Source organism: Monodon monoceros, unplaced genomic scaffold (assembly GCF_005190385.1).
Source record: "Monodon monoceros isolate NGI ecotype Baffin Bay Population unplaced genomic scaffold, NGI_Narwhal_1 Super_Scaffold_4, whole genome shotgun sequence".
In the NCBI taxonomy this organism is placed as follows: Eukaryota; Metazoa; Chordata; class Mammalia; order Artiodactyla; family Monodontidae; genus Monodon; species Monodon monoceros.
Window position 1 is genome coordinate 81693635 of NW_021703781.1, and position 26862 is coordinate 81720496.

A 26862-nucleotide genomic window follows, 5' to 3' on the forward strand; every position below is an offset into this window, starting at 1 on the left:
TTAACTGACTTAGATAAGGAGCTACATGAAATGCTGTTTTTTGTAGGCAGTTCTCACAAACAGCTGATTTTTCAGGGAAGCGGAACTACGTGCACGAGCTTCCCCTCCTGGGCCCCTGCGGACCCACCTTGGCCTCCCCGGCCCGCGGCTTCCCTTGGCCTGGCCGCCCCTGGACCTGCCCCCGGCCTTGGTGTCCCGCTGTCCGGGCAGCTGGTGAGCACACCCGGGAAGGTGTGGGGCACGGAGTGTCTGCCCCTTCCCTGTGTGGGCGGCTGTGTGTGAGGTCAGGTGCAGAGCAGCAGTTCTGCTGCTGGCAAGAGTCACAGACGTGACGCATTTGTGTGGCCCCTTCCCCCAGGGGTCATTTCCTAAGCAGTCAGTCGTCCGTCTGCTCTAGGCTGTGCTTTCCATGTGCCTTAACCGCAAGCCCCTTGGACTGTGCTGGGGACCCCATGTCGGTAGTCCTGAGATGTCAGAGGGACCCACGGCAGGGACGGGTCCTGGGCACACAAGGGCACGCGAGGGCTGACCCAGGCGGGCCGCCCACCACAGGGGGGCAGGGAGCAGAGGCCCTCCACCCCGCCAGCCCCGCCCACCCCACCCCGCACGGGAGAGTGGGTTCTGGTGAGGGGGCGTGGCGAGGACGTTCTCGGGCCCGAGGAGGTCCCACTGCACCCCAACAGGACGTGGTCGTTTTGAGCGGCAGCTCTTCCCAGCGGGCCTGCTGGTAGGCGTCAGGCTTGGCGGAGCGGGACGGCTCCAGGAGACCCTCGTCCTCCGGGCACACGGAGTCTCCCTCGCGGAATCGGCGGCTTCACCCAGGGCTCCGTTCAGTCTCCTCGCAGCCTCTTCTGGGAGCCGCCCGGAGTGTGGCAGCGCATCTAAGTGGACCTGAATGCCACCAGGACACCCCCGCACCCCCAAGCTCTGGGCTTGCCCACGACAGCTCGCTGGACACTGCCCCTGCCCCGCTGCTGCCAGGGAGTGTTTGCTCTGGCTGTGCACCGCACACGTGAGAAGCCCAACGCTCCGTTGCCCAGGGCTGTGAATTTGGCACTTTCAAAGGAGGGAGGAATCAATAGTGTTTAATTGAATTATTTGCTCGATGAATAAACAGATGTGTCTAAGATTCGTGCATTAATTTTTGGAGGGTTTTCTTGTGCACGTGGTTCTTTAAACCGTACGGTCCATCTATCCTGTGGATAAATGGCTGTTCAGTTGACGAAAACTTACATCTCTGCACACAGTTTACTGTGTAAGTAAAGCAAACCAATGGGAAATGATTTTTATTCCCAGCACGTGGAGTATGATTTTTGGTATAGCGAGTTTTTAGGACCGTTTGGTCAAATGAAGACTTTAGCCCTAGGGATTGAAGACCATCTTCTCACGCCTCATCAACACAGTCATCAGCTATTCACGAAACATCCAGGCTGTGCAGGAGCTGCCATGCAGTCCCGCGGCTGAGCGCCCTGGCAGAGAAGCCGGGGTCCAACGGGGGAATCATAGGCGGATAGCGTAGCGCATGACACCCGGACCCCACCCTTGCGCCCGCGTGTCCCCTCGGGGTTGCCACGTCACCTTTGGCCCCAGATGTGTCCAGCTGATCAAGAAAATTATAATGAACTTGGTATGTTCTGAAGTTCCCACGGAAGACACAGCTTGTGCCTGGTGGCACCTTCCTGTGTTGTGTTTCGTGTCCCCGCCTGTGCCAGTGTTCCGGCCGGCGGCTGGGACACTGGTCTCGAGGCAGAAGTCTGAGGTCGGGGGGCTCCCTCCTGCCTCCTCGGCTCCGGTGGCCCAGGCGCCCCTGGGCTGTGGCCGCGTCATCACTGCCTCTGCTCCGGCCTCACGTGCCTCCTCCCTGCCTCACTGTCCTTGTGGGGACAGTCACTGCACTTGGGCCACCCTGAATCCAGGGTGAGCTCGGCTCGAGAACGTTGACCAGTCACATCTGCCAAGGCCCTGGTTGACAAAACAGTCGTGGGCTGAGGTCTGGGTGGACGTGAACTTGGGGACACTCTGCAGCCCCCTTCCTGCCAGAGCCCCGTTTCCTCTCCCACCGCTGGAGAGATCGATGCTAACTCAGAAAACATACTTGTGGGCAAAGCTAGATCTAAAAGTTTAACTGAAAGAGGCCAAGTTTCTTTTGCTGAGGATTAATTTCAGTAGCATTCATTAAGCTACCTGTTTAGGTCTTGAATTTTAAAACACCGTGGAAGCACCTCTTGGAACATCACAGTCTGCTGGCCGGCATGGCTTTTTGAAAGGGTTTCTAACTGTAGAAACAACGTAGAGAAACTCTGTGGACACCAGAGAAGAGGTGTCCGAATTTTCCCGAAAGGTTGTTAGACCGAGTGGATGGCTTCTCGAGGCCTACCAGCCGTCCCAGCTCCCAGAATGTGCAGAGCAGCGTGAGGACAAGGCCGCCCGGGTGTTCCGTGGCTCCGGGACACCTCTTCAGGGGCTTTGCCTGTTACAGGAGAGCCTTGTATGGAGGTGAAGGCAGCCGCTTCTTGGGACTTGCACAGCGGGGAGTCAGCGGGGCACATTTTGGGGATGGGCTGCCTGGTGGACAAGGCCTGGCTGGGGCCACAGGGTCCTGCAGGTTCTCAGGCAGTGCTCGGGGGCATCACTGAGGGTGGCAGGCGGCCTCCAGGTGGGCACTGGGGCACCGGGAAGAGGGGGAGGGGGCTGGGATGCAGGCAGCTCATCCTCTGCCCCACCCCCTCCAAGGACTGTGCCCAGGAGGTGCAGCCATCTGCCCTTTCCTTCCAAACAACACGGCCCAGGAAAGAGCACCGGTCAGAGCAAGGCGCACCAAGGCTTGAGCCGGGGCCCAGGCCTCGAGCTGTCCCTTCCCCGGGTGAGCGGTTGCCCTCAGCGATGACCCTCTAGAGACACCGGCGTTTCGTGCCTACAGACCGGGTCCTGGGGTGGGAGAGGCCATGCCAGCCCCGACCCGTATTCCTGGGGAGGCCGGTGTCCTCAGCTGGTGGGTCACCCCACAGACGGTTTCCAGACTGCCTAAGGTCAGCGTAGCACCCAAGGTGACCACAAGCGCCCCAGACAGTACTGCAGTCGTGCGGGTCAGAAGGTCCGAGGAGACGCAGGGATGGGGACGCGGGACCTCCGTCTGCCGGCGTCGTCTTGTCTGGAGGTGGCAGGTGACCCCCTTGAAGAGGGAAGTTGAGGTCATCCTTTGTGCCGGCCCAACGAGAAGCCGGCTTGGCTGGGGTTTGGTATTGGTTGCTGGTCCCCCACTAGAGTGGCAGGTACACCCTCCCCAGCCCTGGGCCCCTGAGATGCCCAGGGACGCCCTGCCTCTGGTGCTCACCCCGCCAAGCTCCTGGAAGCTCCCAGAGGGGAGTCAGGTCCTTCCGGAAACATGAGCATCCTGACCTGCAGGGAGAAAGAAGCTGCAGCGGGCAGGGGCTCCTGGAAGGACAAGTCGGCGAGGGGCTCCAGGGCAAGTTGGAGACCCACCGGTCCTCTGCAGCAAGGGGTCGCGGGCATCTTGCTGGCACCAGCGTCGGAAAGAAGTGCTTTGTGCAAAGTGAACGGCTGCCCCTCCCACCCCCGGAATGAGAGCTTCGCGTTTCAGATGCAAATTAATACAAACATGCTTGCCTAGCAGAACTGAAAAGATGATCCTGTGATCAAACTTGGCACCTCTTAAGCCGTAATTAAAACAGAGAAATGACAAACACTATGACCATGCGCCGTCTAATGGGCTGTGCATCCCGCACTAATTAACAATGCAGCCTCCCACTCAGCTCCGCAGGCGGGATTGCTCAGAGTATGTTTCATGCCTGGCGCAGTGGCAGCTGGCAGCTGGGTGCTCAGCTGGCCAGTGACAAAGGGTGACAGCGGTGCCAGGCGCTCCCATCTCCGCACGCCCCGGCCGCACCCTCCTGCCGTCCGTCACCGCTGACAGCCGTGGCGATGGATGCGTTTTTGGAGGCTGGCGGCTGTTTTGAAAAACCGGTTGCCGGTTGCTGACAGGTACAGGTTCAGGTGCCAGCAGGGCCTGTGAGGACCCTGGCTTCTTGGAGGAAGCAGCCGTCCCTACGCTCATGTTCGCGGGGCAGGGGCAGGGCGGGGGGTGGGAGCCCAGGCGGTGCCCCAACAGCCGGGGTCGCAGCACTATCCACGCCCGCCTTGGAAGAGGACCAGGGGCACCGCACAGCCCGCCCCGCACCACAGTGCGGCCAGGGAGACTCTGCAGGCTGCCCGGCGGCCTGAGCCCCTGCCCCAGACCACGGGCATTTCTGCCACCCAGCCCCCTGCCCTCTGGCTGCACATGCGACCTGGCGAGGGTGGGTTCCCACTCAGCCAGGAGGGGGCATCGCACCTGGTCGTTACCTGTGCTGGCCCTTCGTAAGGTCCTGTGAACTGTCCCCAGCCTGTTTCTGCATTTTCTCACTTCTCTGATTCAAGTTATTCTTTGGAACTCAGGGAAGGCCTAGGAGGCTAAAGTTTTTCTGCAAACAGAGGCAGGCAGGGGACAGGGGCAGGGAGTCTGTCCCGGGGAGACAGAAGGAGGTGACAAGGGGTCCTGCTCTCCCCCCTGCCCCTTGTCCCCCACTGCCCGGCAGGTCTGAGCGCTGGTGTGTCTGTGGAAGGCCGGGGACGTTCTCAAGAGGCCAGACCAGGAGCGTGGCAGGTCCCCCGGCCGGATCCCCTGCGGGCAGGGCGACCCCCGAGCGGCAGTCCCGTCCTGCTGGACACGAGCCTAGAAGGAGCCCGCGCTGCTTCCTTCTAGAAAAATCAGTCAAGCTCCCCTGGTTTGCGCAGCCGGCCGCGGGCGGGCGCTGTCGCCCCTCCGTCAGCGGGTCGGGAGCTGGCGGGGCGTCTTGGGGAGGAGATGAAAGGGTCTTTATGGCAGTGGTTGTTCTCGCGAACAGCTGATGGTACAGAACAAAAAGGACGAAGGCGCCTCTGACGCTGACACGGCCTCACAGCAGCGCCTCTCACGGACCCCGGGCAGCGCCTGCCGCCCTCCCGCGCCTGCCCGCTCCCGCCCCCCCGTCTGCGCCTTCAGGCGCTCGGAGTCCATGTGCTCTCGGCCATCAAGGATGTCCCTCCTCCCGGGGGCTGGGGTTTGCCAGGAAAACCTCTGAAAAGCTGCGCTTCTCCAGAAGGGTCTTCCTTGGGGAAGTCAGAGTAAACGGAATGGGGGGTGTTCAGGGTCGCTCCCGCCCGATGCAGGACGGCCTCCCCACGGTGCTTCCCGGTGAAAGCCCGACACGGCCACCGCCCCTGCTCGGCCTCAGGTCCTCGGCGCGCACCCAGCACGGTCCTCTGTGTCAGGCAGGCCACTGGGACCCTGAAAACCGAGGAAGTTAGCACTCTGCTGAGCTCCCCCGAGGGCAGGGTCCCTGCCAGGCCCCTCCTGCGGCCGAGGCAGCAGGTGCGCGTGTCTCTTCATGGCTCTCGCGGGTGCCTGCTCTGGGCCCCACTTGGTGCAGCTGAGAGGCAAGACGCTGCCCAGTGGCCTCGTCTTAACTACACGAGCTCCCCGCCCCCCGACACCCAGGGACAGCCGTCACGGCCTGGCACCTGGCCGCAGACCTTCCCCCTAGAGCACGGTGACCTCCTGGGCCTCGGGCCGGCCTGGCCACCACTGGAGGGGCCCTGGAGCTGAGCACGGGCCAGGTAAACCAGGGTTCTTGCTCTCCAGAAGATGTGTGTGTGTGTGTGTGTGTGTGTGTGCATGTGTGATAGGGAAGGAGGCTGAAGCTTAGGCTGGAGCTCGTTGGACCACATGTCCGTGCACTGGGAGGTGCTGTTCCTGTCGCAGGCTCAGTGGCCCCGGCTGTCCCCCGGGGGCTCCCACGGCAGCGTGTACCCTGGGACCTGCTCACCCGGCCGCAGGCGGTGTGGGCGGCTCCGAGACGCATTTCTATCTGTCTGCCCAGCGCCTACTTTTCAGGCCGTGGCATGTGTCTGCCCTGAAGGGGATGGTCAGAGGGTTCGTGAAGACTTTTTCTGAGCACTTTCCTGCGGAGGCATGAGTTACCTGTGACCGAGGCAGGTTCTGAAGCCGCTGACTCCGCGTCCCTTCTTCTCTGCTCCCTGGACACCTTTAGGACTGAAATGACATCTGTAGACGCTGGTGACCAAGGACTGGCCCATCCCTGGGACGGATGGTGCTTCTCTCCTGTTCCTGGCGGGTGGGTGGGTATCCAGGGCACGGGGCTGGCTGGCTGATTCTCCGTACCCACCTCACAGTGACCCAGCGTTGGACCCACACCTCCCACACGCTGACTTGTGAGTGAGGTGCCAGAGGCAGCCTTTAACCCCTCGATTCCAAGAGGTGGATCTGGGCAGCCCGGGTCGGGACCGCAGCACTGTGGGTCCTGGAGACCCCGTTCTCCTTCCAGAGCTGAGGCAGGTGTGGGGTTAAGGGGGTGCAGCACAGCAGGAGGCAGACCCGGGTTAACGTCCAGTGTCACGGGGAGAGTCATCACAGAAAAGGTCACGTTTACCCTCTAGAGTGGGATCTGTTTTCCAGTCATTTGAAAAAACTCTAAATGTAAAAGGTAATGGTTTTCCATCAACTTGTTCTAAAGAAAGCCTATGTAAAGGACTCAGGTCTTTCTTTGCACGCCGTCGTTTAGAAACCCTTCTCTTCCTCTCTGTGGCCCGTGCTGCAGGAGGATGCAGACGGAACGTTTATTGTGCGCCTGTTTATTTGTAGACATTTTTATGGCTAGAATTTAACCAGAAGTACCAGGATGACAAGAGCAGCCGTGGGACGGGGTGAACTTGATGACGAGAACAGCCGTGGGACGGGGTGAGCTTCTCCCTGACGCCCTTGGTTGGCTGGTTTTCAGTGAAGGGTGTGCATGCCGAGGCCCGGTTTCTCTGACGTCTCTGTGATATTCGGGGGGGACCCCAAGGACTCAGGGCCCTGCAGCCCAGCTGGGGCGGCAGCTCCATGCCGAGCTCCTCGGGTGCAAATTGCTGGCCTCGGCCTGGTTCCTGCTGGACGCACAGCACAGAGACGGCGAGGGTGTCCGAGTGCCTGGGGAGGAGATGGCCGCCCCCGCAGGAAGGAGAAGCTGCTTGTGGCTGCGGCTTGCTGGAACCAGGAGCTCACCCTGTTCCAGCTCCCCGACGGCTTCCGCTCCCGGAGCGCGGACCCCTCTGGGCAGAGGAACAGGAGCTGAGCGCGCGGGCCGGTGGGAAGCCGGGCTCAAGGCCAGCCGTGGGTGGCTGCAGGTGGGCGGGGCGTCTCCGGCCCCTGCTCCCGGGAGGGGCCGGCACCGGGGCTGCAGACACAGCTGATGAAGCACTGCTCTGTTCCCGCTTCTGCTTCCCGCAGGTGGACCCAGAGCCAAGCCCCACGGGAGTGGCCAGAGTGCGGGGCCACCGCCCATCCCCGGGCCGTGGCGAGTGGAGGCTGGGCTCCCCACAGCGCCCCACCCCCGTCGGAGGTCTGGGCCTTTCTGGCCTCACGCCCTGCGTCTGAAACGCAGCTCAGAGCAGCCAGCCACCCCCTCACGCGGGGTCTCCAGAGCAGGGTCACTGTCCTTTTGACATTGCGCAGGAGATGAGGCCACGGATGTCGGTGGGTGGAGGGTCCTCGAGGGGCCGGGCGGGGCCAGGGCTCCCCCGCGTCTCCCCTGAGATGCCAGAGGCCAGGCCGGCGGCCCCGCCGAGCATCCTCACCCAGGGGCACGCCACGTCCGGGCTGTGTTGAAAGCCCTTGAGGACATGTTTCTTTTACGTGCTTTTCCTTTCAGCTTCTCAGGGGTCGGTCATACGCGCATGTTTGTGGCTGAAGAGAGAACCGGTGGCCACGGCCGGTCGGCCTCTTTGTGCCCCGGCTTTGTTTCCGATTTCACGCTATCAGAGGGTCCGCGTGTTTTCCTGCGTGAAGTTGTCAGGGGATGAAAGCTCCGGAGCGGGGTCGCACGCCAAGGGCCGGGCATGGAGCCCACCCGCCAGCCTCCCGCCCTCCCCCTGGCCCCTCCGCACAGTAATGGTGTCGAGCAGGCCGGCCCGGCCCTTCGCTGCAGAACCAGCGCTTCCGTCCAGACCGGCTCATTTGTCTCCCTTGGGGCCAGAAGGAGCCTCGTCCAAGGCTAAAACAGGGCGGCCAGCTCACCCTCCCCAGCGGTGACCCACTGCCCAGGCGCGGATGGCCGAGCTGGGTCCCTGACGTGGTCAGGGGAGGGGGAGGTGAGGGCGCTACCAGCTCCCTGTGTTTTCGGGAACATGTAGCTCTGTGACGGGGCAGGTGGAGTTCCCGCCCCGTCCTCACTCGGGAAGGACCCCAGCGGCGCAGAAGCTGTGTCCAGTCTGGTGGGACGCAGTGTGCAGCGGGCCTCACATTGGAGGCTGCTGGCTGTCCTTCCAGAGGGCCCGCGTCCATATAGAGATGCTGGAAGCCAGGCCCCAGGCAGCGGGATGCCACCACGGGGACAGGGTGGACCCTGCAGGGCTGGGGGGGGGCGGCTGGGGGCTCCACAACTTCAGGAAGCCGCTCTTTGGGTTATTTTTCATTTCAAGGCTGTTATATTTTCCACTTGATGGAAAAAAAGGTTAATCCAGCCCCCAAGGTCTGAGCAGGGGACGGGGGACCCCGTGTAGGTGCCGGCTCGCCACCCACGCCCTTGACTGGAAGCGGCCTTGTCACCGGCAGGTGGGTGTCGCCGAGAGAATGCTGGACCTCCAGGGGGCTGGACACCCTTGGTCCCGCTGGTCCCTGTTTCTGGGGGCCCGTTCCATGGCGTGAGCTTCTCCTGGGGGCCCAGGCAGAAATGGGGGCTCCGCGTTCCGTCCTGCAGGGGGTCTGCATTTCAATAAAAAGAGGAGTGCTGTCCTCTTACTCAGAATGAGCCAGAACATTTCCAGTATCTGCTGGTAGTGTCTAAATTTGGTTGCCAGAGTGGCTTGGTGGTTCGTTTTGATTTTGTTTGAACCTCCCTGCTCCCCACGTGGAGGGGAAGAGCGCAGAGGGCTCTGAGGAGAGACGCACGGGGTCGGCCACTGCCTGTACCTGAGACGGCCGCAGTCATCTGGCCACACCGGTTTTCCTTGCTGCCTGAAATCAGGGTTAAACCTGCCCCACCCTCTGTGCAGCCCCATGAGTGACGGCACGCCAGACAGTGACCCCGCTCACCGCTTCTGAGCTCAGGCCCTGACGAGCCCCCTTCCCCGGGTGCAGGTGTGTGTGGGGAACCAGAGCAGCAGGGGGCAGGAGGCCACAGGGATGAACTGCACGCACGTCCCCTGCTGCCCCCCACGTTCCGCAGCTTGGACTCCCGGTCACCTGTCTATGCCCAGCCGTCCCGGGGACCCTGGCACTCCTCGGAGCCTCCTAGAAGCCAGGGCGTGAGGCCCGTCGCTGAGAACGGGGGGTGCCTGTGGCTCTCAGGGACCTGGGGGGCTGGCTGCCGGAAGGGAGTCCGTGCCTCCACCAACACCCAGTCTGTGTCAGACTCGTAAACAACCGCCAGAATAACTCGGGAACGAGGTGTCGTTGGGGCGGGAGGCGTCCCCCTGAGCCCGGCCCCTCGTCTGCAGGCCCGAGCGTCCTGCGGGGCACGAGGGGAGGGCGCCGCGTGCCAGGCTGGCAGGGAGCACCCTGGGGGGCGAGCCCCAGCGCCTGCTGACCCCTCCCCGCGCCCGCACCCTCCGCGGGGCCTAGAACCCGCAGGGCAGGGCCCACACTCGGGCTGTGGGCCAGTGGGCTTCTTCAGGGTCCCTCAGAGACCCCTGCACGCTCACACGTCGGGACTCCCGACTCCGGTGGAGAGAGACCCAGACGCAGTCCCCAGGCCACACCGGGCTTTGCAGACAGAAGCAAGACCAGCTATTCGTGTTCATTCGAACTATGCTTCCAATACCTGCATTGCTTCCTATGTTTTCGCAGGTGGAGAAAATAGGTAGAATGGAAGTGTGTTCTGATTCTCCTTTTGCCTGTGAGGAGAGAACAAACCCGCTGGGCCGCTGGGCAGGCCTGTGACGATGGGGCATGCCCTGAATTTCTGTCCTGGCCGCCTGGGAGCTCTGTAAGACAGGCTGTGTCCCCTCAGCTCTCCTCCACACCGTGTGGCCCGCCGGCCATTCCCTGCCTGCCCCCAGCCCCCCTCAGGCCCTGTCTCTACCTCTCACGCTGCCACCCCGGCCTTTGCCCCACCAGGGCCCTCCACCTGGAACCCGGCTCCATTAGCTCCGTTACACGGTCACCATCTCTCTAGTTACCCCGACACCCAGCCCCAGGCGTGCCCCCCTGTATACACTGCACGTCCTGGACGCCGACCACAGGTGCCCACTGGCCCGGCCTACGCTAGGTCCTTTGGAAACTTGGGGTGTGTGTCAGCTGGGGCTCCTGGGGGATCCCCTTCCTCCGGGCCCAGCGTGCTGGGTCCAGACAGAAGCCGGGTCTCTGGAATCACAGTAACTGTGTCTGAAGCCTTGGCGAGCCATCAGTAAACGCAACTGAGATGCTTTTTTTTAATACCTACTACCTCTCAAAGTGGATGCACAGAAGAGAGCCTTATGGCTTTTATTTACCATTTAGAAGCTTAGCAATTACAATGAGAAAACGACCGGTGTGCCTCTGACCTCCACAGACGGAAACTTACCGCCCAAACTTTCCAGAAGGCGCGTCGTGACCCAGACTCTGAAACCCGCCGTATCCCCCAGGTCAGGCTTCTGAGACTCGAATGTTCCTGACCAGCTCCTGCCTGATCCCAGGGCCTGTCCTCGGGTACTGGGCTGGCTGTCCCCCCACCCCCGCGCCAGTCTGGCAGAGAGCAGAGTGGGTTCTGTAAGGCCGCATTCGTGGGCTTGCCTGTGGGGACCCCAGGGGCTCTGTCTGCATAGAATTTGGACCCTGGTGGGGAGCGTTTGTGACGGCGGGATGGGGGCAAAGGGGGGGCAGCTCTGGGAGGAGCGGGGTCAGCTGCACAGGCGCCCTGAGCCCCAGGGGGTTGTGCGGATTCAGTGGCTGTAAGACTGCGGGACTCGCAGAAAACGCGGCACACTGCGCTTCTGGGCTGACACCGGCGTGGGGTCCTGTGGGCGCCGCCCCAGCAGCCTGTGCCCCTAAATTCCAAGCGAAAAACCAGGGGCTCCGGGTGCCAGTAGGACAGTGCTGGGCCGCCTCTCCTGTGCCCGTCCTGCCACTGCTGATGGTGAAATAAATCTTACACGGCTCTTTAAGAATAACATTTGGGAAATTGTTTTCTCCTTTCAAAAGAGGAAAATGCCTTCCTGTAAGTAGGCGAGCCGGAAAGGCCCTGGCCCAGGGCTTTCTGCATGAGTGGTCACGACTGCGATTGAAAGGCCCGCCCGGGAGGAGGCCTGGCGGGTGTGGGAGAGAGGCCCGAGGCTCGCCGAGGCCCCTGCCAGGGCTGGGCCGGTCAGATGTTTATCCTCTGGGAGCCCGTCTGAAGTGGCGAGAGATAAAGCAATTTTTTAAAAAGTTTCCAGCAGATGCCTTTGGGAGAAGACCATGAATTTCCTGAATCGCGTCCGAGAGGCTACAATGCCGTCTGCCTGCCGAGCCCTCCCCATTCACTGTGCTTAAGCCACTTAAGCGCATTAGCATCTGGATGGGGTGACCTCCTCGCCGGGGGCTGGGCAGGGTGGCCGCGCTGGGCCGGATGGTCCAGGCGCTTGTTCTAATCCGGCCGTTTGAAGGAGGCCAGACTGATTTGTGACACATGAGTCCAGAAGCCACTGTGGGGGGCTTGACCTGAGTAGCTGTCTGTGCTCTGAATGTCAATGCCTGTCCTGGAGCGCGCGGCCCAAGGGGGATCGGCTTCCGGCTTCCCGGCCTCCCCGGGCCCTGGGGCCTGTTGCTGGAGGATCTCCCGCAAAGCTGGCTGCTTCGAGCCTCTGAGCCCCGCGGCCTCTGAGCCCCGCGGCTCCGCGGTGAAGTGACCTCACGAGGGCTCCTTAGACAAAGAGGTTTTTTTTTAAGTCAACATTAGTTCAGTTGCGGTGGTCTTTCTTTCTTTTTTTAATAAAAATCACCTAGTGCTTTTTCCAAAACAGCCCTATCGAGGTATAACTTACACACGAACTGAAATCCAGCTGTGACCTTCTCACCCCACCTGGCCCCCGCGGCCCCTGCTCTGTCCTTTCTGGACTCCGCGTGGATGGACTTTCCCGAAGGGAGGTGTGCGGGGCCTGGTCTCCGCACATCCTCGCCGGCACTTGCCGTACACCTGGGGTGTCTCTCAGCCCGTTTAGAGCTGCACTTCGTCTCTGCGGTGTTGGTGTGGTCAGCGCGGGCCTGCGGTGCCCCTAACTGCACCAGGCCTCGCGGCCTCTGCGCCAGCCTCCAGCCTCGTCCTGACTGGGGAGCGACCCTGTTTAACCCCCATCCTGCTGCCTTTCCTCGCCCCACACCCAGGTTGGGACAGGAAGGATTTTCTAAAGGAGGCTGGATTTAATAGAGTTTTCAGCCTATCTGCAGTCAGCCTGTCACCCGTGCCCTTCCGTCTGCCCCCGCCGCAGCTGGTGGGCGTCCCTGCGCAGGGCCCCCGGCGTGGCCTCTGTGTCCCCCGTGCTGCCCTCGGGGCCTGTCTGGCTGCCCTTCACTGTCCCTCCCGCTGTGGCTGTGGAGGACCGCCAGTCAGACTGTTCCCTGCGGAGCCTCCACAGGCCCCCTGGGTCCCTGGTCCTCGGGGCAGCCTAGGGCGGCGGGCAGAGGGCCGGGTGTGCGGCCCCGCGTGTCTGGAGCCGCGGGTCCCTCCACGGGAGGTGTGAGCCCCTGAGCTGAGTTCGGGGAGCGGTGGAGGCGGGCAGCGGGCTGGCATGTCTCCGGGGACTGAGCTCCTTCCGTGTCTTTCCCAGACTCTCTGCACAAAGGCCACGATGCAGACCGTCCGGGCCGCCGACACCAACGAAGTCGTGAAGCTGATATTCCGAGAGTCGGACAACGACCGGAAGGTGAGCACCTGTAGGTGCGGTGGGTGCCGTGTCCTGTGGGCCCCTCAGCGGGAGAGGTGGGGCCCCGCCTGCTCTGACGGCCCTTCCCTTGGCAGGTGATGCTCCAGCTCGAGAAGAAGCTCTTTGACTACTTCAACCAGGAGGTTTTCCGGGACGACAACGGCACCGCGGTGAGCTCTGGCATCTGACGTGTGGCTGGTCCCCCGGCAGCTGCTGTGCGGTGGCGCTGGCCCCCGGCCCCTCCCAACGCCCCCGCTTTCCCGGGACCATGCTTCCCAGTGCCGTCACAGCCTTTGGGTCGGCTCCTGAACCCTCACCCTCCCGTCACTTCTCCACTGGGCCCTTCCTGGGGGCGCGTCCTGCCGCCGGCTGGGCTGTGGCCACCCGCCTCGCTGCCTGTGCCGGCCAGTGTGGCTCTCAACACTGGGGTCCTCCCCGGTGAGAGGCAGAGGGCTAGGAGCTTTGGGTGTGGAACCCCTGGTTCAGGGCCGGCCCACAGAGGCCTGGGCTTCCTTTGGAAAGAAGAGAACCACCGTGCAAATTTGCGGGGGCATCTCTGTGGCTGCGAACACACGTGTGCGTGTGTGTGTGTGCAGAAGGAAGTATTGATATGTGTGAGCAGACGCCTGCAGTTCAGACCACCCGGCGGGCACGGCCCCTGCAGCGGGAGAGCCGAGGGGGCCCTGCACCTGCGGTGCCCTTTACTTCTTGTGTGCCAGTTGGGCCTACTTTTGACGCATCGGCGCCTGAGGGCGGTTGGGACACCTGTGGGAGCCTCACCGCACGCCCAGGTGTGCACCTGTGCCTCCGCCCTCCCGCCTCCTGGGGGCCTTTCTGGTCTTCCCACCCTGGTAAGGGGCCGTCTGTACCATTGTCCCCGTTTTCAGTTCCCGGTTCACCCCACCTCACCTGCTTGCCACCAAGACCATTGTCACCCCTCAGGGACGTCTTTATCCCAAAGGCCAGGCAGGGATGGTGCTTGGATTTCAGGGCCTGCCTCTGAAGCGTCCCCCCTGGGACCACACCCCTCATGGGTCAGCTCCCTGGTCCCCCTCTGCCCGCAGCTCAGCTCTTGTGCCCTGGGCGCCCCTGAGTGGCCTGGTCACCCGTTGGGTCTTGAGTTTCCAGCTCTGGACGATGCCTCTGTCTCGCGTCTACCTCAGGCCCCTCCAAGCACTCGCACTGGCCCGGCTGGGGGCTCCGTGCCTCTGTGTGGGAGGGCCCCTAGCTCTCATGCCAGGTGCTCAGAAGAGGGCTCACGTCTAAGTGGAGAGGGGCTCTCCAGATGTCCAGCAGACTCTGCCAGCCCGTGAACCCGCCCTACCTTCCTGTCCTCCCCGGAAGCCCTCGTCCCCCTCCGGGCCTCCCTCGCCTTGCACGTCCGGCGGCTCCTAGGCCTGAACTCGCCACACGTCTGAGTCTGCCGCCCCCGGCCGTCGCCCCCCCTGCCTCCTTCCCGACCCCTGCCCCTCTGTCCACCCCCAGCCTGGAGCCCGCCCGGGCCTGGTCACACGCCCACCCAGTCAGGCCCAGCTTTGGGCCTTGGCCACCTCCCACCACCGTCGGGTAAAGCCCGGGACCCTGACCTCTCCTCTGAGGCGCGGCTCACGCCCGGGGCCTCTGTGCTGACCCCCCACCCCTCCTGCAGCCGCACGGGGGGCACCTCTGCCCCCGCGGATGCTCCGAGCCGCCTCACGCACTTCCCCCTGCCTGTCGTGCTGCGTCCCCGCGTCCCCGCGGCCAGTTCCCAGCTCGGCTGCGCAGGGGGCCTCGGGTCCCGGTGAGGTGGGCTCCTGCTGTGTCCCGCAGCGCCTGGGCTCAGCACACGGCACTCACGGCTCAGCTGCGGCCCTACTGGGCTGGACGGGAGGCTCTGTAGGGCGCGGCCGTGTCTGGCTGCCGTCCTGTGACTTCCCAGGCCCGGAACACGTGGGGCAGGTTTGGGGACACGACGCGTTCAGTGTGCCTGTGTGGGGTGAGGTGCCCAGGAGGCTCGGGGTGCCGTCCGCTCCCTGGGCAGCCGTGCGACCCTCTGAGCTTGGAGTAGGGCGGGCGGGGTGGGCTTTGATGGCCCCTAGCACAGAGACGGCCCCTTGAAGCCAGGGACAGTGTGGTTACCAGGGCGAGCAGAAAGCGGAGACGCCCTGGGAGGGGAACGGTGGACACAGAGAGTGGCGCTGGGGTGGCCAGGGGGCCAGAACGTTCTGGAAGGAGCCAGGACACTGGCGAGAAGGAAGGTCCACCGTGTGAGGGAGAAACAGGGTCCTGAGGCAGGTATGCGGGGCGGGGGTGGGGGTGGGGCACAGGGATGTCACAGTGGGTCCAGAGTCCCTGCTGCCCTCAGTTAGCACTTAGAGAATGTGTCACCACCCTGGAAACTACAGATGTCACCGTTAGACGTAAGTTCTAGTTTTGTATTTATTCACCATGTGAAATTGTGCTCCTTTAAGGTGGAGCAAAGTTAGTTTGAATATCTGGGAGAAGTTTGAGGCTGACTCAGATGAGAAGACGCAGTGGAGTCGAAGCAGAGACGAGGTCTACACGTGGGTCTGGAAGGCCCGTGGTCCCGCCTGTCGGGTCAGGAATCTCCGGGGAAGGGGGTGGCCTCGTGCGTCCCCGTGGTGCAGGGCCGAGGCTCCGCGGTAACTGCCCTGGCAGCTCGGCGTGTCAGTCCCACTTGGGAGGCGGGTGTCCAGAGCGCCCTGGGGGACGATGCATGGCCTGCGGAGCCCTCAGAGGACATCTCACCTTCACGCGAGACGCCCACAGCAGGATGGATGTGCTGCTCCGGCCTCGGCCCCCAAATCCATCGCATCCTTGATCAACCACCAGCCTTGCTCCCATCTGACAGAAATTTAATTCAAGCTGGCTCTGAAAATAATTATTGTAGTTTAAGAGTAGTAATCATTGGCCAGGACATGATTGAATGTGTCCATGCCTATTGACTTTTTCTATGATTTATAGCTTTGTTTAGTCGATATTCCCATCGAAATTGTATAATTAATTATAAGTGTGGCTGTCAGGGCTGCAGGATGGAGTGCCCTGGTGAGGATTTGGAGAGATTAAATTTTCTGCGGCTGTCCCAGGGCAGGGCGCGTGAGTTTTCACCGCGCTCGGCCTGTTGGATAGAGATGTTTTCTGGGTGTGTAGCAACTGCTCCAGCTCAGGGCGCATCGATTTTCCGGCCTCTTTCCCTTTATCAGCGCGGCGTCTCTGCAGTAACAGAGGAATGTGTGCAGCCGGGACAGCGCCTGACAGATACGTACGATCAGCCTCCGCTTAATCATTGTCTACACACGCCCGACTCTGTTTTTCACTTTGTAATCCAGAGGAATGTTAAAGATACATGTGAAATTGGTTACCACTTTGAGAAAAATCTCAGAGAGATACAGATTACCCCTTCAACAGAAATGCACTGTCATTTCTAATCAGAAACACCTCACGCTGGCCTCCTGTGGCAGCAGCCGTGGCTCCATCCCCCATCGTTCCCGTGGACTCGGCGTGGAGCCGTGGGAGCCGTGGGGCAGCAGGAACAAAACACAGCCCCGGGTACAAAGCGTGTAGGAAGCACTCCACCGTAGAGAGAGTCCACAGACATCAGATAACTGAATACTTGATAAAAATTATAAGATGAGATTTAAAGGTATTGAAAACGTGAAAGCATCAGAGACATAAACAAATACCATACCCTGAAAAAAGCAGATTAAAAGGTATGAGAAGTGCTAGCAGCAGTCATGGAGGTGGAAGTCTCCACAGGTGAGTTAAGCGTCAGGACGGACGCAGCCGGACGGCGGAGCTGAGACCCCAGCGCGGCGCAGACCTCGCAGGTCGCTGGGAGGCAGCGCCTGGAGGCTCAAGGCGGGGCCGGAGGGCCTGGTCCTCAGGAGCTCGGCAAGTCCTGAGCCGAACGCCAAACGCGAAGACGGAGAGCAGCCCGAGCGCCAGGGCCCCACAGGAAGGACGCGGGCAGCGGGCCTTGTGGGAGCGACAGCCGCCGCCGACCGAGGGATCGGCGGGAGGCCCCGCGGCGGGGCCGGAGCAGCGGCACTGAGCGAGCATGCGGGGCTCTGCGGACACGCGTGTGCCCGTCGCTCACAGGACGGGGCGGCAAGCCCGTCGGGACGCCTCGCGGACTTACTGTCCAGGACGCCTCGCAGACTTACTGTCCAGGATGTTCCTTTTCTTCTCTCAAGAGTCTGAGTTAAATTTGGGAGAAGCTGAAAGGCTTGGCAGCACTCGGTGGGTGAGGCTCGGGCCGCTCACCGCCTGCAGGTTCCCAGGTGCTGGACCGAGTCCTCTGTGGGGAGGAGGCCGCCGCCAGCATCGGGCTCGGTGGCCGGTCGTCAGGGGTGCCGTGGATGCACCTTTCCTGGCGGTCGCGCCTGCCTGCAGCCGCCACGGAGCATCACGGCTGTCTTCCCGTCTGACCTGCGAAGGCCAGGAATTCACGCTTGGAGCTGGCCTCCGCGGGGGTGTGTGTACCTGCGAGTGTGATGCGAGGGCATCTCTAGGCCCACGTGCGTGCAAACACGTGTAAGCACGGGACTGGTCCAGGCCTCACGCTCATGCTTCCCCCCCCCCCCCACCCACACACACACACAGTTCTCCTCCATCCCCGGCACCCCTGAGGCGCTAACTCTGCAGCCTTCCAGAAGCTGTTTGGCCTGGGCTGCTCCCTGGAAGTGGGGTGTGTTTCTCCTTGATGCAGAGGCAGGGGCCACTGGGGCCGGGAAGCTGAGGGGCTCGGCCACCCCCCCATGCCCCCCCCGCCCTTCCCCTCCCGCACCCACAGCTCCCGCCCTGTGCCTCCCCTCCCCCATCCCCAAACCCTTCCCCCACCCCGTGCCCCTCCCCATCCTGCATCCCCTCTCCTGGCCCTGCACCCCTAGGGCCCCTGGCATGGCCGCCAGGGGGTGCTGAGTGGGGTGAGGTTTGCCGTGGGCGCTTCTTCGCAGCAGATATGGGCTCACAAGTGTCACCTGTGGGGTCCAGTATCCAAGCCTCGCCAGGCAGGGTCCGAGGCTCTTTGTGCCCCCATCTCCAGGTGTCCAGGATGCTGCAGGAACCTGTGTGAGACTGAAATCAGGCAGCTGTGTCTGAAGTGGTCCCGGGCCACGTGCAGGTGGCTTAGGTAGCAGCCTGGCGCCCGGTAATTGCTGTGTGCGCAGCCCCGCTAACTGCACGCTCTGGGAGTGATGGATGAGGTAGCAGAGGGGGAGAGGACGGGTGTGGCTTCGGGCTCCCGCACAGCTGCAGGGGACGTGAGTGATGACCGCGTCCCCAGGGTGTGCGTGGCCATGGAGGCCAGACACTGCCAGTGCCCTTCCCTCCTGGGGGCACGGTGCCCCGTGGGGTGTGGCTCTGAAGGGTCCCTCAGGGCCAGGTCTTGTTTTTTATCTTCCTGTGTGAGGTCAGTGCTCTTACTCTTTGGACTTAGTTTGGGCAAAATGGCGTCCCCCCTGCTGGACACTGCCTGAGGGCACCTCGGAGGCGACGCCAGCGCCCACGGCGGCTGCACTGCGTGGCCAATCAGCACAGGTAGTGTGGGTCCAGCGCCGGCGGCAGCGGGGCTGAGTCCGGAGCAGGCCTCTCACAGAAGGGCCTGCAGGGTGCCCCGGGTCCCTCCGGCCACACGCCCGGGGGGCCTGCCCTCGGGGGGCCTGCACGCGGCCCGGGTGATGTGCAGGGCAGGTGCTGGAGCAACACCTGTTTCCCGGAAGCTGCAGGTCCCTGCTGCAGACAGACCCTCCCCCAGGGCTTCTTGGTGCCCCCTGGGAGGCAAACCAAAGTGACCCTATATTTTTTTCTGTTTCTTTTCTTCAGCTCTTAGAATTTGACAAAGAGCTGTCTGTCTTTAAGGACAGACTATATGAACTGGACATCTCGTTCCCTCCCAGGTAAGGACCGCCGCTCGCTGGGCCAGCAGGTAACTGTCCTCCTGTCCGTGTGTCTGTCTGTGCCCACCTGTGCCTCTTCCCCCTCCCCCACCCCCCACTGAGCACAGCAGGGGTCTGTTCGCTCCTTTCTCCCAACATGGCCTCTCAGATTAGCCTACGAGGGACCCACACAGGCAGCTCTATGTTCTGGATCTTTCTGGAACCGTTGTGGCGTGGGTTTTGGTTTGGTTTGTCCGTGTTTGTCTTTCTCGGGTATGTAAGCTTTTGCTGGGTTTTGCTCTGGTGTTCACAGAGTCTTGAAATCTGCAGCAATAACAGTGCGTTCCCTCCCGACCAGCCCGGGGCTGCAGAGGGCCAGGGTGGGGGGAGAGAGACGATTACGAAGTGGCCAGGACACCGGGTGGGCGCTCGGCCCGCGGGCCCGTCTGGAAAGACACGGATGCCCCATCACGGGCTTCTCCCACCCATCTCTCTCCTTTCATAGATTCCAAGTACGAATTCTTATCACTTGGGAGAAAATAGGCCTTGGGCAGGTTCAGGGAAGCTTTCTCAGGTAGACGGGACCTGGTGAGCAAGTGGGGCCGAGAGCGCCGCCTGGCCCCCCCTCGTCTGCGTCGGGCCTGGCAGTAAACGCGTCAGATCCACGTCAGAGGAACGGTTGGCATCAGAACGCGCTGGTGGGCCAGGTCCTCTCAGGCTCCCTCTGAAGGTCACCCCCTGCTTCCTGGGACACTCCAGTGGTCAAACGTGTGCAGGCTTGAAGGGCCCCCCACCATCCACTGGACATGGGACTCGCTACGGGTCCAGGCTCTGGCCAAGGCGGCCGGGCGCTCGCAGCTCAGGGTCGGCGCCCAGACCAGCGGTGCGAGGTTCAGGGGCCAGAGAGGCAGGGACCTGGGCCCTTGGGGTGCCTGGTGGGCCCCCAGCAGCGGCTCCAACACCCGTGAACTCGTGACTCAGCATTTCAGGATCAGAAGGGCGGCCCTCAGCAATGCCGTCCAGGTGCTGACCACCACGTTGCCCTCAGTCTCTGACGCTACTTTAAACGTACACATCACGTGCGCGAGGTGAACCGTGCTCCCAGGTGCAGCTAAAGTCTAAAGACGTCCTGAGAGACTTGTTCAGCCCGCGCCTCCTGAGGGTAGTGCCGGGATCTGGAGCATCCCTCCCGCTTGACCGGGGTCCAGCGCCTCTCTCAGGGCTGTGGAGCCGGCCAGGAGGGAGGGGGCCTGGGGCCGCCAAAGGCATAGCCCTGTGGACACGTGTGCCCTGAGCTGGCGTCAGCCCCTCGAGCGTCTCCCAAAGGCCGCAGCCTTGAAGGTCACCCAGGTGCAAGGTGCAGAAGATGCAGGCAGGACCGGCCACAGGACCTCGTGGTCCGTGCTCAGGTGGCCGAGGGACGAGCCCCCACCCCTAGGCAGCAGAGAGACTGGCACGTCCAGAGTCAGGAGGGACAGGGCTGCGTGGTCCAGCCAGGCCCTGGCTGGCGGTCTCCAGGAAGCAAGGGCCGTCCCCCCGGAAGGCGGCCGTAGCCCCGGCCTCTGAGATCCCAGTGGTAGGTGGGGGTGGGCATGCTCTGGTGCCAAGCCGGAGGAACTCCAGGGAGGGCCTGGGGTTCGTCAGGGTACCTGGGGCTGCGGGCACCTCAAAGGCACCTGCGCTCAGTCTGGGGCACACCTGCCTCGGTGTTTGATGGACTCGTGTGGCAGGAGAATGACCCCGAGAGGTCCCGCCCTCGTCTGGGAACCTGTGGACGTCCTGTGACTTCGCAGGTGCATTAGGAATGTGCCCGTGCTGTAGGGTCGGTGTCCTGGGCCGCGGGTGCCCCCCGCAAGCCCGTCACAGCAGAGGCCCCCATCCTCCTGGAGGTGGCGGCTGCCACCCGAGGAAGGTGGCCTGGGTGGGGCAGGCCGCCGGAGGCACTGGGAGGACCATCAGTTTAGGGGCTGGGTTTTCTCCCTTTAACTGGGAAGTAGCATTCGAAGTCTTCTGAGGTGGGAAAAATCGTGGTTTACAGACTGAGTCATCAGCTCCCAAAGCTGGGGGTCCAGCTCACAGTAGGAAATATACCTAGCCTGTCAGCCCTGTCACAGCCAGTGGTGCAAGACCCACCAAAGGGTCCTGAGGCCTTTCCGGCCACTGCCCGGCTCATCCATCCCTCCCCCACTGCCCAGGTCATCTCCCCGCACTGTCCAAGTCACCCCCCCCGCCCCGCTTCCGGGATCATCATTCCCCTCCCGCACTGCCCATCTTCCCCCTCGTCTGGTGCCTGGGTCACACCCATCCCCTCCCTTGGCTCTGTTGCATTTTAAAAGCATGTTTGTGACCATCGGGTACAGCTCACAGCCCCCCTGGGTTGCCACGTGGGGTCTGGAGGGCTGTTCCAGACATGGGACAATGTCAGCGGAAGCAGAAGCGGGACAGCAGGAGGGACTTGGTTAGAAACGGTGGCTGTGTGGTTTGGTACCCAGATGTGGTCTCTGACTGTGCCGGAAAATAAGTGATCTCAGGCGTGCTGTGTATGTGTGTGTGTGTGTGTGTGTGTGTGTGTGCAGGAGTATGAGCTCCTGTGCACACTGTGTAGGCACATGTGGATGTGGCACCGCATGGGTGTGGGTGCATGCATAGTATGTGCACGTGTGTGTACCTGTGTGGGTGTGTGTGCAGGATGTATGCGATCGGATTATAGACTGATTGCGTGTGTTTGTGCAGTGCATGGGTTTGCATGTGTGCGTATAGTATCCACATGTGCACAGATATGGGTGTGCACACGTTGGAGTGTACGTACATGGTGTGGGTGTACACGTGTGCATGCAGTTGTACGCATACATGGTTGTATGTGCAGACGTGTGGTATGTGGGTGTATGTGCATGGGTGTGTGCAGTATGTCTTGGGGTGGGGGTGGGTTGTGTATGCACATGTGCACGGTGTGTGTACGCATGGGCCTATTTGTGGGGGGGGGTGTGCGTGCGTGCAAGTACATGGCTGTGTACAGGTGTGCATTGCATAGGTGTGGGTATGTGTGTGCATGAGCCGTGTTTGCACATGTACATGGTATGTGCACATATGAGCGAATAGGTGTTTGCACGTACATGGGTATTTACATGGGGGTGTGTGCATGTGCATGGTGTGTGCATGAGCTTGTGTGCAGTTCGCGCATGTGGTGCAAAACTCGTGTGTATACGTGTATGCACGTGTGCTTCCTGGGTGTGTGCAGTGCCTGCCCGGGTGGGAGTGTTTCTGGGGCATGCAATCCTCTGTGCACAGCTGCTAGCCTAGGGCCATCTCCTGCTCTTGGAAGCTGTTGGGGGCTTCTGGCCTGGAGTGTTTCCTTGCAGACCGTCCGTCTATCGCTTCTCTCCGAGCTGAGGGGTGGGAGCCACTGAGGAGCCTGGCGCCCGGGCTGCCCTGGTCCTGCGCGGGGAGGGGCAGGCAGGGGCAGGTGGGCAGGGGAGGCGCCCTGGAAGGAGGCAGGAGTCTGCGGGGGTGCCCGCCAGCTGCACGTCCTGCCCACAGGGCCGTCCTGCGTCCAGGCTCCACCACGCTGCCCTCTTTGAGGTGGAAAGGCGGAACCTCCCGCTTCTGTTTCTTCTGGTGTGGCTGAGCCCGTTGGGACCTTTCCGGAAGCCGTGCTGGTCAGTGAGGGACACCACGTCTGCGTTTGTCTGCGTGGCCTCGGGCAGGGCGGGGTGTGCATGTGGCAGCCCCTCAGTCACAGAGAAGGGCCACGCCAGCCCCTTCCCACGCTCCCGAGGCCCGTGTCATCCTCACGACTCTGTTCTGTGAAAACGGCCCTTCCCTCCCACGTGGGCCAGGCGGTCGGGACAGAGGCGCGTGGGCTCCGAGGCCATGGGCCCTCGCACGTGGCTCTGGGCGTTTGTGGGGACGGTCTGTGCTTCACTGGCTGCCGGACTCTGGCCCCTCCTGGGGGCGGGGGACGGGGGGTGTGGGCAGTGTCCGTTCAAGGGGTAGTGGGCACCCCAGGCCGTCGTGCCTGTCCTCACCCAGCTTTCCTCTCTGTGAGGCCTGTTTGCTCCAGCTTGTCAGCCAGGGAATTAGCAAGAGCCATGGGCATCCCTGGTGCCAACGGGCAGTGCCACGGGAGCAGGGTGTCCTGAGCGGCATCCTCTGGCCGTCGCGCCTGGTTTTCAGAACCTTTCTGCGCCTTTTGCCTTTGTTACCCAAGCAGTGGACTCACCGCAAACTGGCTGTGGAGTCCTGTTCCCCGTTCTGGTGGAGGCGAGCTCTCAGCTGCTGGGGGCCACGGGCTGGGGGCGGGGTCAGTGCAGAGCCTGGAGTGGAGGCCACCGGGGCCCCCGTGGCTCCAGGCTGTGGCTAATCGCATACCCGGGACAGTCCTCAGAGATGCTCGAGCAGACAGGTCTCCTAAGGAGAGCGAGGGGGGCGGGGGCGAGTTTCTTGAGCAGAGGCGTTCGTGACTGTTCTCCACGGGCTAACAGAACTCCGCTCCTAATGGATCGTAACTCAATGCTGTGTGTCACTTTGCTGGAAGAGGTGCTAATATTTCAGGCGTTTGTAGAGCCTTCAATTCTCGTTCTTCTCAGCCTCAGGGACAGTTTTGCACCTTCGTGAGGGACAACCACGAAGTGACCGGCGGGGTGGGGTAGAGGCAGGGAGCGCGGCCAGGCCAGGCTAGTGGGCGCATGGGGTGCCCGCCACAGAGACCCTCCGGGGCCCACCCCGCGCTCCAGATGATGCCCGCCAACCCCAAGTGGCCAGGGACGGCAGTCGGGACCAGGCCAAATGAAGGCCTTTAAGGCCACGTGGTATTTCCACGTGCTGGTGATGTAAAAGGCTTTAAGTTCGTGCTCAGAATAACTGGTGGGCAAAGAGTGTGATGCTGGTGCTGGCATGAGCTGTGCCCACCTGGTCTGTCTGTGTGACCGGCCTCGAGGGGATGCAGAGCCGCTGGCATGAGCCATGCCCACCTGGTCTGTCTGTGTGACTGGCCTCGAGGCTGGTTGTTTGCAGTGGACAAGGCGACAGTCAGCTTTCCGTGTCCTGCGTTGTCATCCTGTCCACCCTCCCTGCTCTCCGGCCCAGCGTCCGCTTGCGGCTCCCACTCTCAACCCGGATTTGGGCCGATCGCGGGAGCCCCCCTTTCCTCTCCCCAGGATGGCCCGGCGTGAGTGGCAGTGCTTTGGGACGCCCCAGAGGTGACCACCAAAGCCTGCCCTGTGCATCCAGCAGGGAGTTTCTAACGTAGAGTGTTTTTCTGAGTTACTGTCGTTGGTTTTAAAATAAAGAGATCAAAGTATGAAGATGAGATGGCTTAGCTGCCTTTTCCACTAATGTGGTGGCAGCAGGCTTCCCGTGGTGTGGAATCCTCCCGCGGCCCTGCACGCAGCCCTGCCTTGGACCCAAGACCCTGTGGAGCGCTGCTGCCCACCTGCGCCCTCAGAACCGCCCCCGCCGCAGGAAGCCTCCCATCACTGAGGCTCGAGAATTCCCAGAGGTGGCGGGATGTGCCCCACACGCTCCCCTCTCATCCCACTGACTCCTAAACTGTGTCTCCCAGACCTGAGATTCAATCAAGGAAGCATTCGCGTGGCTTTGCCTGGGTGGGGCTGAGGAGGGGACCGCCCCCAACACCGTGACAACAGCAAGGAGCATCTCCGTGTAATCGCAAACATAGAGCTTACCTTCCAGCCCCTGACAGGGTCTCGGGGCCCCTGGGGGTCCACACGTCACGGCCGAGAACTCCCCAAACCTGGAAGTAACCAAAACGCCGCCTTTAGCGGATAGATGTCGGCTGCTGAAGCGGCCAGACCGCTGCTCCCTGCGGGCCTGGGAGCAGCGGGAACCAGGGGGCCGGGCGCTGCTGTCTGTGGCGCGGGAGCCGCCGGGGGGTGGAGGGCTGCTGCGGCCCCTGCGCTTGTGGCCCTGCGTGACACGTGTGCCTCAGAGTGAAGCTGACCAGGGAGGTGGACAGACGCACAGTCAGAGTACATACCTCGCCGGAGAAAAGTCACACCTTCCCAAGGACGGACAAAAATGCTCCACGGTGGGAAAAAGGTTTTTACTGGGCAAATAAATTACAGAAAAAGACCCAGCGAGAGCTTTGGAAAAAGATAAACATATACACAACACAGGGATGAGATATACCACACGGCAAAAATGTACACAACACAGGGATAAAATATATCACACGGCTCTGGCCAGAGGAGGCTGTCTCTCTCCAGTGGATACAGTTATTTTTATATTAAAGATTTGGAGGCACTTTTCAGACTTCTTTTTGGGCCATAATTCAACTTTGGACCATCTATAGATTCCTGTCTGTAACAATAAATATAAGATGGTGACAATTGGACAAAAAGGCTGAGCTCCCTGCTGTGTGCCCGGCCTGTTCTTGGGAAGGGAGCCAGGAAGTTTGTCCAGCTGGTCACCGAGCCCCGGGTGGACACGGCCCACACCGAGGCACGGGGGCAAGCGCTGAGGGGCGAAGGGAAGCCGCCGGTCACCCCACGGGGATGCTGCGGGCACCTGTGTCCACAGAGCCGGGTCAGCTCTATGGCTCTGACCATGGGCCCCTCCTCCCCACGGCAGTGTGAATGTTATTGCCCAGTTCAGGTGCAGCTTCCTTCCGCCTCCTTTTCTTTCCCAGGAGTCTCAGGTGTTTGGAAACTGAGTTCCTGCGCGGCCACTGCCTGCCGGCCTCCGGGGCTGCCATGCACGGGTGGACGGTCTGCCAATTTGCTGGCCGCGCGGGCCCGTCTGCCCTCAGCAGGGCCATGACTTGGGAACACTCACGTTCTCCCCGAGCGAGAAGCCCAGGAGGGTCTCCCCCAGCACCCCCAATTCTCCGCCTCCCACTTCGGTGAGAACTGGGCCTGTCTTGCCAGGTTCAGGGGCCCCCGCCCCCTCCACCCTCACGGTCCTCCTGAGCCCGCGTCTCTCGCGCACAGCGGCTGGCCCTGCGGAGTCGGGCGGCCGACACAGTGGGCCTTTGTGCCTCCGCGGCCTGGCTGCTGGCCTCGGGCCCTGGTGACACCACCCGCCTGCCCGCTGCTCAGATGCAGGCCGAGCCTTGTTGGCAGTGCCCTGGCAAGGGGGCCGCTTGCCCACATCCTGCATCCTGCGGGAAGGAGCCCGAGGGGCTGGGCGGACAGGTGGGCGATTGTTAGCTTTATCGCAGGGCCATTCGTTGTGGCGTCACTCCCCACCACGCGGGGCCAGGCCGGCAGCTCGTCCCGCGTCCCCGCCCTGCGCAGCGTTTGCTTTCAGATAAGTCCGCGTGTGCAGCGAGCATTAATCATTGGCAGCCCCGGCAGGCAGCGCTGGGCCATCCTCGGAGTGGCCTGGGCGGGCCCCCCTCTCGGGCCCATGCCGGCCTTGCCCGGCCCGTCTGCACCGGCACCGCCCTGCTCACTCCTGGCCTGGCTCTGGGAGTGGCTGGCCCCTTCCGGGAGTCTGTCCACAGCAAGGGCCCCCGGTCCGTGGGGTGAGGGTGCCGCCCCCAACTGCCCTGCCCGTCCCGGCCAGGGCGCCCCTCACGGCTAGCTGCTTTTGCCTGCTGAATCACACGTGGGCAGGCCCCACGGCAGCAGCAAGGTTGAGGACACGGACTGAAGGCCCGGGGGGAAGCTTGTCACGGCTCCGGGCCTCCCGGGCCCTTCCCTGTTACTCCTCACCAGGCTGACTGTCCCCGTGATGGCCTGTCAGTCAGCTCCTGGCGGTGGACGGGGGACTGGACTCGGGCCCGGACACCCTGTGACGATGGCTCCGCGGTGTGCGTGGGGACTGTCCGTCACTTACCTGAGTGGGCTTTTCGTGCTGTTTCTAACGCAGGATGCTTGCCGTGGGCAGGTCCCCAGGGGGCTCTGTGGGCATTGGGGCGCAGCCTCAGTGGGACCCCCGATGGCCAGGGCTCCCGAGGGCTTTCCCGTAGCAACAACGTCATAGGTGCAGCTGAGGGTCACGCAGTGGTTCCTGAAGCCCCCGGGACTCGATCCCACTCCCGTCTGCGCTGCGTCTCTGAGGGATGCTTTGAGCCGGCCCATTCAGCACTCCTGGAGCAGCATGCGTCTGC

At 62.4% G+C, this 26862-nt stretch overlaps 1 protein-coding gene across 4 annotated transcripts in view; it reads left to right on the forward strand.

The window, feature by feature from the left end:
* The window catches only part of INPP5A (inositol polyphosphate-5-phosphatase A), a 182643-nt gene that overhangs the window by 149603 nt on the left and 6178 nt on the right, over positions 1-26862 (forward strand). For 2 of the 4 annotated variants that reach the window (XM_029245171.1, XM_029245170.1), the window contains exons 10-12: positions 12820-12915; positions 13011-13085; positions 18739-18812. In XM_029245171.1, coding sequence (XP_029101004.1) covers positions 12820-12915; positions 13011-13085; positions 18739-18812 — 245 coding nt within the window. The other 2 variants (XM_029245172.1, XM_029245173.1) reach the window with 2 other exon arrangements.